General features: G+C 38.9%; 1 protein-coding gene across 3 annotated transcripts in view; it reads left to right on the forward strand.

Annotated features, from left to right (window-relative positions):
* HELZ (helicase with zinc finger) overlaps positions 1 to 16,005 on the forward strand; it is a 185,544-nt gene that overhangs the window by 48,063 nt on the left and 121,476 nt on the right. For all 3 annotated transcript variants that reach the window (XM_048488065.1, XM_048488066.1, XM_048488067.1), the window contains 3 exons: positions 8,423 to 8,621; positions 11,860 to 11,967; positions 13,234 to 13,531. In XM_048488065.1, the coding sequence (XP_048344022.1) occupies positions 8,423 to 8,621; positions 11,860 to 11,967; positions 13,234 to 13,531 (605 nt within the window). The remainder of the gene's footprint in view (positions 1 to 8,422; positions 8,622 to 11,859; positions 11,968 to 13,233; positions 13,532 to 16,005) is intronic.

Raw genomic sequence — 16,005 nt, forward strand, 5'->3', positions numbered from 1 at the left:
TTGAGGCCAGCTGGACCTCTTTTGGTTGCCTTCTCATCTTGACGGACCTCTCTTGGTTGCCTACTCATCAAATATTGAGTCAGAAGGCTTTCTTGATCGATGTCATCTTAAAACATTATCAACTTAGTGGTAATTTAAATATTAGATAGGACAAGCCATTGTATTTTAGTGATTGTAAAATCACCTAGTTAGGTGGTGGTTCAACCAGCTTGAGTCCACTGAGTCCATTGCCCAAATCAGTCCCCATGTGAGAATGTCCTCCGTATGTGAAAACCTAAAACCTGTAAAATCCCACATAAAAGATACAAAAAATGAATAGTTATTGGATTCCGGACTTAAATATGATAAGTGTTTTAATCGTTCTCTAAAAAGACTGCTTAGTAGTCAAATGCTAATTCTTTCACCTGAGTGACTGCTTTAGGAACAGAATATTCAAATGCTTAATGTCTACTTTTACTTTCAAGTTGTGTTGCTTTATGCAGATTTATAGTTATATTTATTCTTATAAGGCTCTTAAGCACTGACTCAGAGCCTCATCTAAATACAATGCCAGAAATGTTGCTAAGTTCTGGAAACTGTTTTCACTGAAAACATTTTCAGATATTATGAAAATACTTCTTTTCACTAATACGGCACACATATTTGAGGAAATAAATATGTTATAGCTTCAATGAAATACATGTCTTTTAATATTTTTAATCCCAATGGTTTAAATGAACCTTGTCAAAAAAGAAAATAATTCATTAAATAAAGCTAATTTATTATGTTCATTCAACGCATTTTAAAAAGGACCAAATGTATTCTTAACACACAACCAAAGCATGGTCCTCTGTTAATAGCTTGTTATGTATAATGAAACAAAGGAGTTGCTGGCTCTGGTGGGTTTTCCGGACTGTGTGGCTGTGGTCTGGTGGATCTTGTTCCTAACATTTCGCCTGCATCTATGGCTGGCATCTTCAGAGGTGTATCACAGAAGGAAGTCTGTTACACACTGCTTAATTCTAATCATAACTGGGTTGTGGTCTGAAAGAGTTCCTGGCAAAATATCTGCATTCTTTATTGCTGAACATAAACATTTCAAGACCCAAATCATATCAATTCTGGACTATGGAATCATGTCTTCGAGAAAAAAACTGTAGTCTCTATTACCCTCACTTTTTCCTTTGCAAATGTCCACCAGTCTTAACTTTTGTATTAAATCAAAATATGAAATTGGTAATTTCCCTTGCTTTTCTTCAATTTTTTAACCAGATTTACCACTCTGTTTCAATCACCTATGAATACTACACAAGTATTGGTCACAAGTAATACTACACAAGTATTGGTCAAATCAGTTATTTTTCCATGTAGTCCCTTAAAAAAATCTTCCTCTACCTTCATTTGGTGCATTCACTTCCATGAGTAATATTTTCATACCATTGATTTCAATTTATGCTAACAAAAATCTCCCCTACCCTCTACATCAGAGACAAGTATTTAGGTTTCAGATTGTCCTTAAAACAAATAACTATTCCATTTCTTTTCTTATCAAATCCTGATACAAACGTACTCCCCAATTTATTATTTACCAAATGTTTCATACGTTCCTTTGTTAGATGTGTTTCTTGGAGACATATAATGCCAAAATCTACCTTTTTAAGACACTGAAACATTTCTCCTTTTCTTTGGTGCATTTAAACCATTTATATTCCATGAAATCAAATTCAAACCAGACATCAACATTTTTGTTTTCCTTTGACCTTAAACTTAAATTAATAAGCAAAGAAACTTTATTTTACCTGTTTGAATTAACTCTTTCTTATGCTTATTTACAATTCTCTCACCTTTCGCACATGTGTCAACCTTTTCCTGGATGCTTTATATTAAAAAACTATACCTTCTGGGATCTCTCATCAAAAGTACATATCTTTTTTCCAAAACATCCATCAGAAAAGTATATTCCTTCCTCTGCCTTAATATTTTTGTTAAAAATCCTTTCATTATTATAACATTACTAGCGGGCCCAGCCACTTGTTGCTGTGGCAATTGTCCTTCTCATCACAGTCTGCAATCCACACAGATGTCCATGCAGGTCCAATGATCCCCAGCATAGCCTTTTGGGGTGATCAAATGGAATCCCTCTTTCCCTTTGCAATGCACATCGTTATATGGTGCTGTCTTGTTTTTTTAGTATAAGGTAACCCTTCCCATTCCACAACGGAACTGTCCAGAGTATGAATCCCGCTGTCCGTGAAGCTGGTTGACACGCACAGTCCTGGCTTGGGTAAGGCAGAACTGGGGCAATCAGGCTATCCCAGTCAGGCAGCAGAGGCAGGGTGGTGAGGCGCTCAGATCGAGGCCAGCTCTCTGGGTTTGTAAAGGGCCATGTGCAAAAGAAGCGGAGCAGGTAGTGTAGGTTTGCCCCCACCCCGTGGATTTTCTTAGAAGAAAAAGGCAAACTCCAGCTTGCTTTTAGTAAAAGAGAGCTGTGGCGAATATGGGTGAGGAAGTGGGTAAGTGGTGGTTGGATGTGAGGGAGGGCAGAGTGAGGTGTGTGAGAATGAGCTGGATGTGTATTGTGTGGTAGCAGTGGGTGAGGCACAGAGAGTGAAAGTTACCTGCATGTGAGGGGGGGAAACCCCACCTGATGTCTCACACGGCAAAGTATGTATGTGTTTGACTTCCACTCGTATTTCCTAACAGTATTACTGCTCATCTCTGCCCATCTGCGCGAACATTCTAAGCCCTCAGGCCACAGACAGACAGGCTGCACGAACATTCTAAGGGTGGCAGTTAAACAGAGGCAGCTTCATGGCCTGGTGCACCAGGAAAAAGACGTTTTACCTGGCTCAGGTATGGACTTTCGATGTTTTGAAGGTCCGAGTACCTGCCAGCAACAGGGAGGGACGTCCTGTGAAAATTTGGGGGCGATCCGTCCAGCAGCTTCTGAGGGAGACCATCAGGGACAAACACACTGTTAGATTTTTATATATATATATATAGATTTCCATTCACTTCTAATTTTTTCATCATAGTGTACATTTAATAAATGATTCCTCATAGATCTTTTGACAAGCTGCACCAGCATGTCTTATGGGAGTTTCTTCTCCTTGGCCAGGCAGGAATTCATATGAAAAGCCCTGTCGATTTCATGACACATTGATGATTCTGGCTCCTCCATCACCTTTGCCAGCAGTTGGTTCATTCTGAATGTAGTGTCTTCATCTCCAATCTCCTGCAAGGATCGAAATCTGAGCACAGACTCTTTTGTCTCATCTAAGACCAGGATGTCTTGATTTTCTGTTCTGTGCCTTTTCCCAATTAGTCCAATTTTCCTTCTGATGTTCCAACTAATATGTCCAGCTATTTGATTAACTTCTTTCAGGTTCTGTATTATTTCAGTTTCCTTCTTCACATTGGTAAAGTCTTCTGTTTTTTCAAGTTAAAGCAGGCTAAGAGAGAATGGTCCACTGGATATTCACCATGAAGAGTCCTTCTCCACTGAAGATGGGAGACATCTTGAAGGCAGATAATTTCCAACCCTTCCAATAAGGAGACAGGAAAGAAATTCTTTTGAACTTCCTGTTCCTGTTGGAAATCACCCTTTTCTTCAATTTGAGAACTTCCAACGCAGTTATACATAACTAATTATATCTAAAAAAGCTAAAGAACACTAGAAACAATATGAACACTTAACACATTATTTAACAGAAAACAGGAAATCATTGCAAAAAAGATAAATTCTAGGAACATAGAGACTGAGAATAACAATGGATAGAAAGACTGTCAATACTGTGCCTGGAACAATAGGTAATGATTGGGCGGGCCAAGATGTCCTTCTGTCTTCAGTAAAGGACCCTTCACGGTGAGTATCCAATCGGCTGTTCTCCACTTAGGTGGGAGGACATATTGAAGGTGTCCCAGAATGCTGGGTGGGTCATAATCTATTGTTCCAGGATGTGTTGCAAAATCCTTTGTCTGAAGGCTGCATCTGAAGAATAGTGTTTTATGATAGTGGATATCATGGACTGTATGATGGCCATACATTTTTCCTCTGGATGCTCAATTATATAGTGCTTCATTTGTTGCGGCACTTCTGACAGAGTGGGCAGCAATGGAACTTGTAACTTTTGTGCCTTATATGTATTGATAATGCAGGCTTTCAGGGTTGAACTGATGGATGCTTTTGACATTGCTCCTCCATTATTTGGAGGGCTGATCGAGATGAAGAGAGATTGGGATCCCCTAATGTCTTCTTTCCTGCATACGTATAATTTGAGCATTCTCTTGACTTCCAATGTATGCCGAAGCTTCTTTGGGTTAACAGGATGAGGACAGAAAAATGGCAAAGAGATCTCCTGAACCAAATGGAATCTGCTGGCTGCTTTTGGCTTGAACGTCAGATCTGTGTGAAGGACAATCTTATCTTTGTGGATGATACAGCACTTTAGTTTATCCCCACCCCCTCTGATACCCTATGTCCGGTAGTTATGGTTACTAGAAATAAGATCTTGATCCTTAGTCACTTCAAAGATATGTGCCTGAGTAGTTCGAATGGGGCTTTGGTTAGCGTTGACAGAACTGTATGAAGGTTCCACATGAAGGTTCCACTTGGGACATTTGAGATGGAGTTAATTGAACCATGTCTTCTAGAAACCTCTGCATTGTAAAAAAAATTAAGCATAATTGATTGTTTTTATGAAGCACAACATCAGCAGCTTTATCAACAACTGCGCACTCCTGTTGATCACATAATAACCTTTTATTGTTGTTATTGTTAGTCTGATAGTTGTTTTATCCTATGCCTAATAAAAGGAATGAATGAATGAATGAAGCACAACATTAACAACACAAAAATAGAATAATAGTATACCATCACATAAAATATGGATCTGCATTATTTATTAACAATGTTGAAAGAATTCAAAAAGCAATTTAAAATAAGTAGTAATAATATTTTTGATTTAGAAAACAACAAATCTTTCCAGCAATCTTGTAATTACTTAATTTAAAATTACTTACCAATATTAGTAACTATTAACTGTTAAGGAGGCATGCCTACATTTGTACACTTATATATTAACAAGATAATATCTGTTCTCAAAACTGAATTATACTTTATAATACTTAGAATAAAACTCTCATTTTTCTTTGAATTCATGTACTGTTTACAACGTTGGTTAGTTTTGCCATAAAATAATACTCTCTTGTTTTCTCCTCCCAGATCTCTTGTGAGAGAATGCTTTCCTACTCCAAGTAGAAGCAATAACAGTTCTTGCTGCCGTTGATAGGTCCAAAACTAGTTCTTGGTGCTTTTTAAATAGATTTTGGAGTAAAATGCCTACTAGCATAGCTTTTGGGTCCATTTGGAATTTTTTCTTCAATATTTTTTCTGTTTGCATGTGGATTAGTATCCAAAACTTTTTAATCTTATTACAAATTCACCACATAAAGAAAGAACCAGGGTTTTCTTGGCATTTCCAGCTCGTGCCCTTGTATTTTTGTCCATTTTAAAAGTTTTTTCTGGGGTTATATACATCTTATACCAGCTTTCTTTGAGCAGTTGACTGGTAGTGAATTTAATATTTTTTTGTCCATAGTGTTTCCCACTGCTGAAAATTGATCTCCTCTTGATGGTTTGCATCCATTTTATCATATAATTCTTGACTTGTTCAACTGGTTCTGTTGGAGATGGAGACACTCTTGACTTGTTCAGTTTCTGAGTCATTTTTAAATAATATCTTATACATTCTTCCCATTAAGTGTTCTTTTTGTTAAGCAATTTATTTTTCGATTTCTGATATTTCTCTCAAAATGCCTCCTGTTGTCTTTAGATTTCCTTTTAACCTTGAAGTAATTTGTAAGGATGTCATCCATTGAATATTTTCCCTTCCTTTAACTTTTTGCTATGATTTAATTTTCCCTTGATTCCCTTGATAGTCTTTGTATAATATAGGATCATTATTCTTTTGGGTATTTGCATCATAATTGGCTTCTGTAGGAGACATTAAAGGTGAAATTGGCATTTTCAGACGTGCCTCTATCCATATTCCAAGTGTGTCTTTATATTCCCAGTAAACCTTTCATTACATATTTTTCTTTCTAATATTTTTCTCTCAAGTATTATGGCTTTTCAGACCATATGTAATCATGTACACCAGTCTTCAAATTAGGTGTCTCTAATTTAATTATTCTTTGTCTTGGGTGTTTAATCCAGTTTGTAATCCCAACCAGGTTAGCTGCCTAATAATAAAGCTCAATATTCTATATTGCAAGGCCTCCTCTTTTCTTTTCATCTTGTGAAATTTTGAATCTGATTCTGGGTTTTTTTGTGATTGCAGATGAATGTGTTAAAGTGTGATTGCCCATCCATTAACGTCTTGTCTGGAATAAATATCGGTAGTGTTTGAAACAAAAAAAAAATAGTTTTGGCAAAACATTCATTTTAATTGCTATTATTGCTATTATTAAACCAAGATAGTTTTAATTTGGACCATCTTTATATGTCTTTCATTTTTTGCCAAGTAACTAACTTTAAATAACATTTAACAATGTTTTATTGGTACTAATTTCTAGTGCCAAATTGAATAACAATGGCGATAGAGGACATCCTTGTCTGGTGCCCTTTTTCTAGTTAGATGGGTTATAGCCTATATAAGTAGTTTTTAATAATCCATTTACCTAGGGAGACACTTTGATAAAACTAGAGTGTGGATCTCAAAGTGTAGTTACCTAGTCATTAGATTTCAAAATGATTACCGGTACTCCTGCTTCTCTTCAGTTTATTGAAAAGTATGTACTTTAATTTATTTATTTAAAACATTTATAAACTACCCAAAACTCCTTATGGAATTCAAGACGACTTACAATATTAATAAAGTACATAAAATAGATGACATGAAAACATAAAACCAAAATTAAAAATAACAATTGAGGACTGTTTTAATCGAGTGCAGTCCTGAATAAAACGGCTGCCTCCTACTGATCAAGAGTGAGGGAGCCAACCACATCTCCTTAGAGAGGTTGGTCCCCAGTGGTGGGGCTGACACTGAAAGGGCCCTCTCTCAGCTTCTTTGAATGATGAGACAGGATCAGGAGGGCCTCTACCTATAATTTGGCAATCCTCAACTACCCACCTCCCTTTCTTTTCGATACTTCACATATGATAACTGCTTAGTTTATTGATCTACGTCTTAACAGTCCCACACAAACTCCTGAATGGCCTTAGACTAAAATTTTAGCTGCAATTTGTTATTACTCGGGAGGAATTTCCTTAAGCAAATTCATTTGGTAGATCATTCATTGATATTAAATCACTGCTGATGAAACTAATATTTTTAGTCCATTGAGTTTAAAGCAAACTACCCATAAAATGATGCCCATACCATGTCGTTGATTCCTAAAATGTTGCTTAAGGTGCGTTTCTAAGCAACAACTATTTATATGATAAGCTATTATCATTTAGTACATCCAAAATATATTACTGTATAGAACTGTTTCTGTTAAGTAGTATATTGATAGGTTATTTAAAAGCAAGACACATAGAAAAATACTTTTAATATGTCACAGGCCTGATATCAGAATGTAGTATAAGATATCAGCAGCATAGCCAGAGGCATAAGATGTAACCCCATCGCATTTATATAGTGTAATCTTATTGTAACATCATTGCTACTGTTCTGAAATCAGTAGACCATACACTGTGGCCCTGGCAATAAGCAGTTGTAAATAGATTGCTGTGTTTGTACAAATTAGTGTCATTATACAAGAAAATTAGAGGAAAACATTAGATCTGACTTGAAAGGTATTTCTGTAGTATGATACACCCAATACGAGCCTGAAATAAACACAGAGGACCACATGGTGTCACTGTCACTCCAGTAAACTTATGTGGAAAGATCACTTGCGGATTCTATTTTAGAGTCCTTTATGCTATTGTGTATATCACTTGTATGTACCTGAAATTAAAACTTTTAGAATAGTGGTGTAAAATGATCCATGCATCAAGTGAAGTGATTCAGCATATCAGGAAAGTGAGAAAACAAATGCAGAACAATCTTTCATTGAAAAAAACCCCCCCCATCTATTTCCTGCCTCTTGAAGAGCTTTTCCTGAATGTCCAGAGCATATTTTGAAATAAACAGTCTCATGGCCAGGATCCAGAGCTACTTTGAAGAGTAAGAATTTCAAGCCATAATAGAACTTGCTTTTTGAAGTCTGTCAGTGTCAAAACCCGGACGGCATGGGTGCTTTCTGTTTTCGAAATCCAGGCCCAGGTCTGTCTCGGGTATATGGAACTAGTTGCAACTTTCTGAATTCTCTATCGTATCTAGTTGGCACATCCAAAGTTCGGACTCAAATTTTTCAAAGGAAACTTTGCATTTTGGGAACATTCTTGATTGGAAACTGTAAGGATAATTTGTCTTTCCTTTTTTTTTTGCAGATTTTTAGAGCAAGGGATCTGCCGGTATGGTGCACAGTGTACCTCAGCACATTCCCAGGAAGAGCTAACAGAATGGCAGAAACGATATGCTTGCCGCTTGATAAGATTAAAACAGCAAAAGGAAAACAAACAATGTTTGGGAAGTTACATGGAATCCTTGATTGAAAAATGGATGAATTCGTTATCTCCCGAGAAAGTGGTAAGAAAAGTGCTAGAATTTTAGATCTGGAAGGCGCTAACAGAAAAACCTGCCTTTTGGTGCTAGACCTGGTTGAATGATGGAACTCTCGAGGTACTGTTGAGAAATGTAACACTAGATTCCTTTTGCTACTAACATTGCTAAACAGTGCTAATCTTCGTTTCTGCTGTTGGGAACCTTAAAATTGTATTGAAGAGATGGAGATTTCGCCCTGGCATTGAGTCCCTGCTTAACAGTGTGCGACATAAACTTGAGATCTAAAAAGATAGCCCTGTGCCTACAATGGGACAGACATATATTCATAGAATGAATATTTGATGTAAAGTAAAATTATTGTTCCTGCTGGTCAGCATGTTCAGGTTGTTGCACTTGCCATTCATCCAGTCTCCCATCTGAATGTTTCAAATACCTAGGAGCAATATGGTGAAATCCAATAGAATCAAATAAGTACATAGTAAATCAGATATGACCAGCTTGACTTACCAATAACACACAGGCATTTTCAGTCCAGCTATTGCGGAGTAAATTTAAACCTGGATGGATGGATAGATGGAAGTTGTTGATGGAAATTACTGATCAGTAGGCACCCGGAATATGTATTCCTGATAAATGATGCTGATTTCTTTAGAAGTACTGGCTTTTCTCATAACAACTTATAGGAATTGCTTTCTGTTGAGATTATTTTTAATCAACAGTTTAAGGCAGGAGTCACCAATATGGTGCTCGTCGGGATCATTTTCTGACACCTACCAAGTGTTTTTAGGAAGTGGGTGGGGACAGGTAGGGCTTTTGTCCAACAAGACTTCTAATTGATTACTGTAGATATGATTGACTGTGCAGCTTTTTAAAAAGTGTTGCTTGGGCAGCAGCTTGCACTGTTTTACTGAAATTAGACTGTGGCAATCATCTTGTTGCTGGCTCTGCCTCCTATTTTGTGGTAGCCATTTTGTTGCTGCCCCTACCATGCCGTGGATGCAGAATTCCAAATGGGTGGTGGTTTAAGAAACGAGTCATATGCTTCACACTGTATGTACCACCTCTTTACTCTTCAGCACACTTTTTGTTTTTTTGGTAGTCCATGTTCTTGATAAAGCAATTTAAAGTATATCTGTTTTGAATTTGCAGTAGTGCAAATTGCCATGGTTGTAAGAAGCCGCCTTCCACATGGAGAATTCTCGACAATAGGGCAGTTATATTTGTTATTTTAATCAAACAGTAAGGTCATGTCCCAGAGACCCATGTGGTATTGCAGAGGCCTCTGAGGTCATCCCCGTTTCTTGTGGAAGGGGTGGCTAAGGAGGAAGCCAAGTGCAGCTCTGTTATTCTTTAAAGCTTCCGTACTCCTGGAAGGATTAAAAGAAGCTCGAGAGATACTTAGTCATGCTTTGCAGTTGCCTCCAGGTTCATGGATGAGAGTAGTGCCCAGAAGTGCAGTGTATCACAGGGCTGTATGGCATTCTGCTAATTCTTGGTTGGGGAAGTCCTGTGAGGAAGGATCTGGAAGACTTTGTGGCTTCTTTGTGCAAGAGTTGCACTTTACTTTCTCCTTCAATGGGAGAATCATAGGGGACTCTAGCATGATCTCCTATTCCTGATCGATGTGGGTGGTCTCCCCTCTCCAGTTGGAGGTGAGCCCTCTGTTGGTGAACTCAGTGTATGTCCAACTGTCAAGGACGTAGATAAGGGGGGGTACTCGGGTTCAACCCCCCCATTCATGTCCGAAGCTCCGCCCCCCGTTTGTGGGTTTAAAAACATTTTTAGTGTCTTTTTGGTTTTTGGCCTGCAGGGGGCGCATTGTTTAGGCTAGCAGCACCAAACTCTCACGGATTGTTTGGGGGACTCTCCTGATGATACTACCTGGGTTTGGTGAGGTTTGGTTCAGGGGGCCCAAAGCTATGGACTCCCAAAGGGGGTGCCCCATCCCCCATTGTTTCCAATGGGAGGTAATAGGAGATGGGACTACACCTTTGAGGGTCCATAACTTTGGACCCCCTGAACCAAACTTCCCCAAACCTGGGTAGTATCATTAGCAGAGTCTCCTAAAGATACCCTAAAAGTTTGGTACTGCTAGCTTAACAATTGCCCCCCTGACAGCACGCACCCCCCAAATTTCCCCAGATTCTCCTTTTAAATCCATCCCCTTCGGCATGGATTTAAAGGGAGAATCTGAGGTCCTCAGTTTAGAAGAAGAAGAAGAATTTGGATTTATATTCCCCCTTTTTCTCCTGTAGGAGACTCAAAGGAGCTTACAATCTCCTTTACCTTCCCACCTCACAACAAATACCCTGTGAGGTGGGTGGGACTGACAGAGCTCCGAGAAGCTGTGACTAGCTCAAGGTCACCCAGCTGGTGTGTGTGGGAGTGCACAGGCTAATCTGAATTACCCAGATAAGCCTCCACAGATCAAGCGACAGAGCAGGGAATCAAACCCGGTTCCTCCAGATTAGAATGCATCTGCTCTTAACCACTATGCCACATTGAAAGTGATGCTGTTTCAGGGTGGGGGATAATCCACCCCAAAACAGCATCACTTTCAATGTTTAACTAGGGACCCCAGATTCTCCCTCTAAGGTGGATTTAAAAGGAGGATTTGGGCTCTCTAGTTTAAACACCATTGAAAGTAATGCTGTTTGGGGGTGGATTCCAGCATCACAGCGGCTGCCGGGGGGGAGGGGGCGCAAAACTCAGATTTTGCACAGGGATCCATTTTCCCTCTATGCCTCTGCCCAGAAGGGAGGGCAGAAGGAACTGCCAGCTGCCGCCTGGGAGCCCAGTTGGTGGGGGGCAGGGGAGGGCAGGGCGGGGGAGTCTGCCATCCCCAGCCTTGGGGAGCTGTTTTTATAAGCACTAGACTGGGGGCAGGGCTTGTGGAGTTGTGGCCATGGCCTAGGGGCAGGTGGGGGTGTGGCCCCACCCCAACCCCCCCATAAAAAATCTATACCTACGTCCCTGGCAACTGTGCTAATATAAGATGATGATGTAGGCAATATTGTTTCAGATCCATGCTGTTGAGAACTCTCTCCCTGATCTGTGTGTTTGAATGTGTGTAAAAATATACTGAGAAATACAAGTTATGATTGAGTTGGTCTGTTAGTGAAGCATGTAGCTGATTAAATTAAAATAGGGATTTACCAGTATTTTTGCTGTTAAATGATTTTTATTATAGAAAATGAAGATATACTTTCAAACCAGTCATCCATATCCTGTGCAATATCTAATGTGAACTTCTGTTCTCTAGCTCAGTGAATGCCTTAATGGAGTAAGAGTAGAACATAACCCTGAACTGTCAGTCACTGTCACCACCAAAAAATCACAGCAGACGTGGACATTTGCTCTCACATGTAAGGTAAGGATCCTAATTATTTTTACTTTGTAAGCACTTAGATTCTACAATACTTCTGGCACCATGTAATCACAGATTTTTGGTTTGATATTTTCAGCTTCTTCTGTTTTTGAAATCTGTACTAAAATCTGCAGATTCAGTGAGCAGACCATCCACATCCACATTTGTTGACTGGTGTGAACTATGAAAAGTATATGCTGCTTAGAAAATTATATCTTTTGTCCGAGATTTTGAATTTATTTATCAGTTGTTGGTTTTTTTTGCAGGACAAGACTAGAGAAGGAAAACTAGGATTTATTGAATGATTGCTTTCTGTAGAAGAGTGGGGAACAGGGTTGAAACCTGGCATAGAATACTTCCCAAGAGTGTGAACTAGGAAGTATCAAGTTCAGATCCATTTCATTCATAAACTTATGTGTCCTGCATTAATGAGTATCTCAGCCTAGTCATCTCTAATATAGGGATAATAATACTATTCCACATTACAAGGTGGTTGTAAAGAGTATTACAATAATGGGACAATTTTGGGCTCTCTAAATTGCTATATAAATCCTGTTGTTATTGTTAAATGCAGAAGTGGAGCCACACTTTCTCCAGCTACTGGAAGTCAAACCACCTCTCATATTTACTACTGTAAATACTTGCACAGTAACTTCCTCTCATATTTACTACTGTAAATACTTGCATGGTAGTGAATACTTGCACGGTATAGCCTTTAGCACAGTTTGTCCCCTTTGATTAATAGCCTCCCTTGCCAACCTGACTTGTTAGGTAAGGTGCTTTTAATAGGCAAAAAGCCACAGTTCTTTTGTTGACTGCTACATTTTGTGCTGTAAAACTTAAAATATGCTTCACCTTGCTAGGCTAAAATTCAAGTCCACTATTTTAGCATATCAGAATGGTAATGGGGTTATGTTACGTTTATAAGACATCCATGTAATTTAATTTTTTAAATTTTGTAACCGTGTAGTATGTAATTTTTTTCTTTTAAATGTTTAATTATTTCTAATTGCTGATTGCTGACCGCAACAATAAAACTTGATTTGATTTGATTTACTTGCACAGTTTCATTTTTCTCCGAGAAAAGAAGAGTTCTGGAAACTCTTGCACTTTAAAATATAAGCACTGAGGTTTTCTGGGGTCAGAGTGATTATATTCTATGATCGGACATCCACAGTCTTGCATTTGAAATATAAGGTTCATGTAATATTTTGGATTTACAAAAGTAAAAAAGTATCCTATTATTTACATAGCTTTGTTTCTCCATAGCCTGCAAGAATGTTGTATCGGGTGGCACTGCTGTATGATGCCCATCGTCCTCATTTCAGTATCATGACAATATCTGTGGGAGATAGCATCACCCAGGTATCACAAGATGTCCCAGACAATTGCCAGGAATGGATTGGAGGAAAGATGACCCAGAATGGAATAGATCATTCTGTTTACAAAATCAGTATAGCCTTTAGCACAGAAATCTTTGGAACATTTCGGCAAACTGTGGTATTTGATTTTGGGACTGAACCAGTTTTGATGCAACGAGTGATGATTGATGCTGCTTCTACAGAAGGTATAGTTCATATGTTTTGGTTAACAAACTCATTTTCTACATGAATCTGGGTTATATAATTACTTGCTATCTGCTAGAGGGGACAGCCAGTAATACTTATTGGAGTACACCAGACAGAACAAAAAACCCACTAGCACAAAACAATGAGAGAGAGGGAGATAGACAAATGTCCCAGGGAAGATTGTTCCTAGCTTCTGGTGCTGTAACCAAGAAAACTTTTTTTCAAGTTGCCATCCATCTACACTCAGCTGGTGGAGGCACCCAAAGCAGGGCCTCCAAAGATGACTGGAGAGGAGGGGAAGGTTCATTTTACATTTTTGTGATTTATTGTATTTCACTTGATGAAAGCCACCCAGAGTTCTTAAAAAAGGTGGCATACAAATGTAAATAATAATAATAATTTAAATCGTCAAAATCAACATCTGTCAGGTTCAAAAGGCAGCCCTGCTGGGATACGCACAAATTTGAAGAGAGATAAAAAGAGGTGTCTTATATATGGCAAAGGACAACTGGTTGGCTTCCAGGATCTGATGAGGTCAGAGGAGACTGGGCCATCAGATAGGCATAATTGATAATGACCATAAAGCCTGTCTTATCAATGACCTCACAAAAGGATTGATGGTTGAAAAACATATTGTTTAGGGGGAATACTGAATGCAGTTACCAGATGTCAGGTCTAGATAAAGGATATGGACTGTGCTGCACTGATGAAATTGTCCGTCTTTGCCAGCATTCATAGCATTGGCCTGTGTGTTTTAGAAAGTGAGATCTCATTAATATTGATAACAGCAACTCTTTGAACAAAAATAACCAAGTGTTTAAGAAATTACATAAACGTTCAGTGTTAAAACTCTGGCTGACTTTAATTTGTTTCAATTAAGAGCATTATTCTTTGCTCATAGTTTTCATTACAAATATGTTCATAGTGCGTCTCAGAACGCTAGCAATTCAGTCCTCATTAAGCTGGACAGATTTGTTTCCGCCACTGGAGTTATGCTAGTAAGAGTGGCTTGCAAATTGTTAGCCATCTTTTCATTCTTCTTCTTTTGCTATAACCAGCATTCCAAAGAGTGGAGGGGTGCCCAGTGTTGTTGCCAAACATTGGAGGACTTGCTCTTAAAGTACTTAAACATTTTGCAAGACATAATTAATTAGACTGTGGCTTTTTGCAGCATATAGCCAACTGAGTAGTTCTGAAGACTTGAACACATATACCTTTTCATAAAGAGGGTGGTGGTGGTGGTTGAGTATTCTACCAATTCCCCTCTCCAATTCACCTCACAAAGCCCTGTCCCTGAAATGTTGTTTTCTGATGATCAGCAGACATGCAGGAATAGCACAAGAAGCAAGGGGTGATCTGCAGTGAAAGAGGAGGCTTGGCTGCCCTTTTTAAAACGTTGAGTCTTTGGAATATGTGGTTGGCTAAAGGCCAGTGATACCCATCTGTAACCCTACCTGGAACACATTTCATTTTTTAAAAATCTTGCATATTATTTTTTATCTTTATTGCGTCTGTAGTGTTAATTTTTCTCCTCATTCAGTATGATTTATTCCTTTCTTTTCCCATTTCTGTCTTCCATTAAAAGGTAATGCTGCTTTTTATGTCACAACTCCCCACTTCCAGATCAATCTGCCAAAACAGAAAAGTACTGATGGCCAGTTTGTATCCTGTTATTCCAATTCAGTTTACTTGGGGATAAATATTGGGGAAATATGTGTGCTTAGGCTTTAAAAAAAATTACCTGCATGTGGCAGAGAAATGAGTCCAGCACTTCTTTACTGCTTTGCTGAATTTAGATATAAGGAATACATCTACTCCAAATGTTGTTTGCTTGGCAGTAAATGTGAATTTGAGTGGTTTAGTGAGTTCTCACAGCAGGAGGAAGAAAAAGTGAGCATCAGTCCTTATTTTGCAGATTTACAGTACTGTCTGTTGAAATAACTCTGGAATAAGCTGGATAGGAGACTGCTTGACTTGGATCCAGGTAATGGGTGTTGACTTATCCAAGGCAAATATGCAGTGGGTGTTGTTGTGTCCTGGTTTCAAACTGAGCAGTCCTTGGTGCACTATCTGCACCTCAGGGACCGCTTGGTTTAGTTTACACTGGTGGACAATCTTGGGAAGTTATGCCTGCAGATACTGGTATACAGAAGAAGACTTGGCCAGGAAGAGCAGAGTGACCTGCTGGTGTTCATTTTGGAGGGCTTTTTTCAAAGCCACAGCTTTTAAAACAGTGTATTTTAACAGGGGTTATCTCTTTTTCTCCTTGTAAGGCTCCTGTGAGCTAAGGCTGCTGAATCTGGAAGGTGGAGCTTAACAGGGGTTAACAGAGTTCATCTCTTGTTCCTCTTTGTCCTGAGAGGTGGGGCTTTTGTCCTGAGAGGTGGGGCTTTAGTTCAGCCTCTCGAACCAGCAGAGAGGAGTAGCAGCAGAAGAAGACTTTGGCCAGGAAGAGCAGAGTGACCACTGCTGA

This window comes from Sphaerodactylus townsendi, linkage group LG03 (assembly GCF_021028975.2).
Source record: "Sphaerodactylus townsendi isolate TG3544 linkage group LG03, MPM_Stown_v2.3, whole genome shotgun sequence".
In the NCBI taxonomy this organism is placed as follows: domain Eukaryota; kingdom Metazoa; phylum Chordata; class Lepidosauria; order Squamata; family Sphaerodactylidae; genus Sphaerodactylus; species Sphaerodactylus townsendi.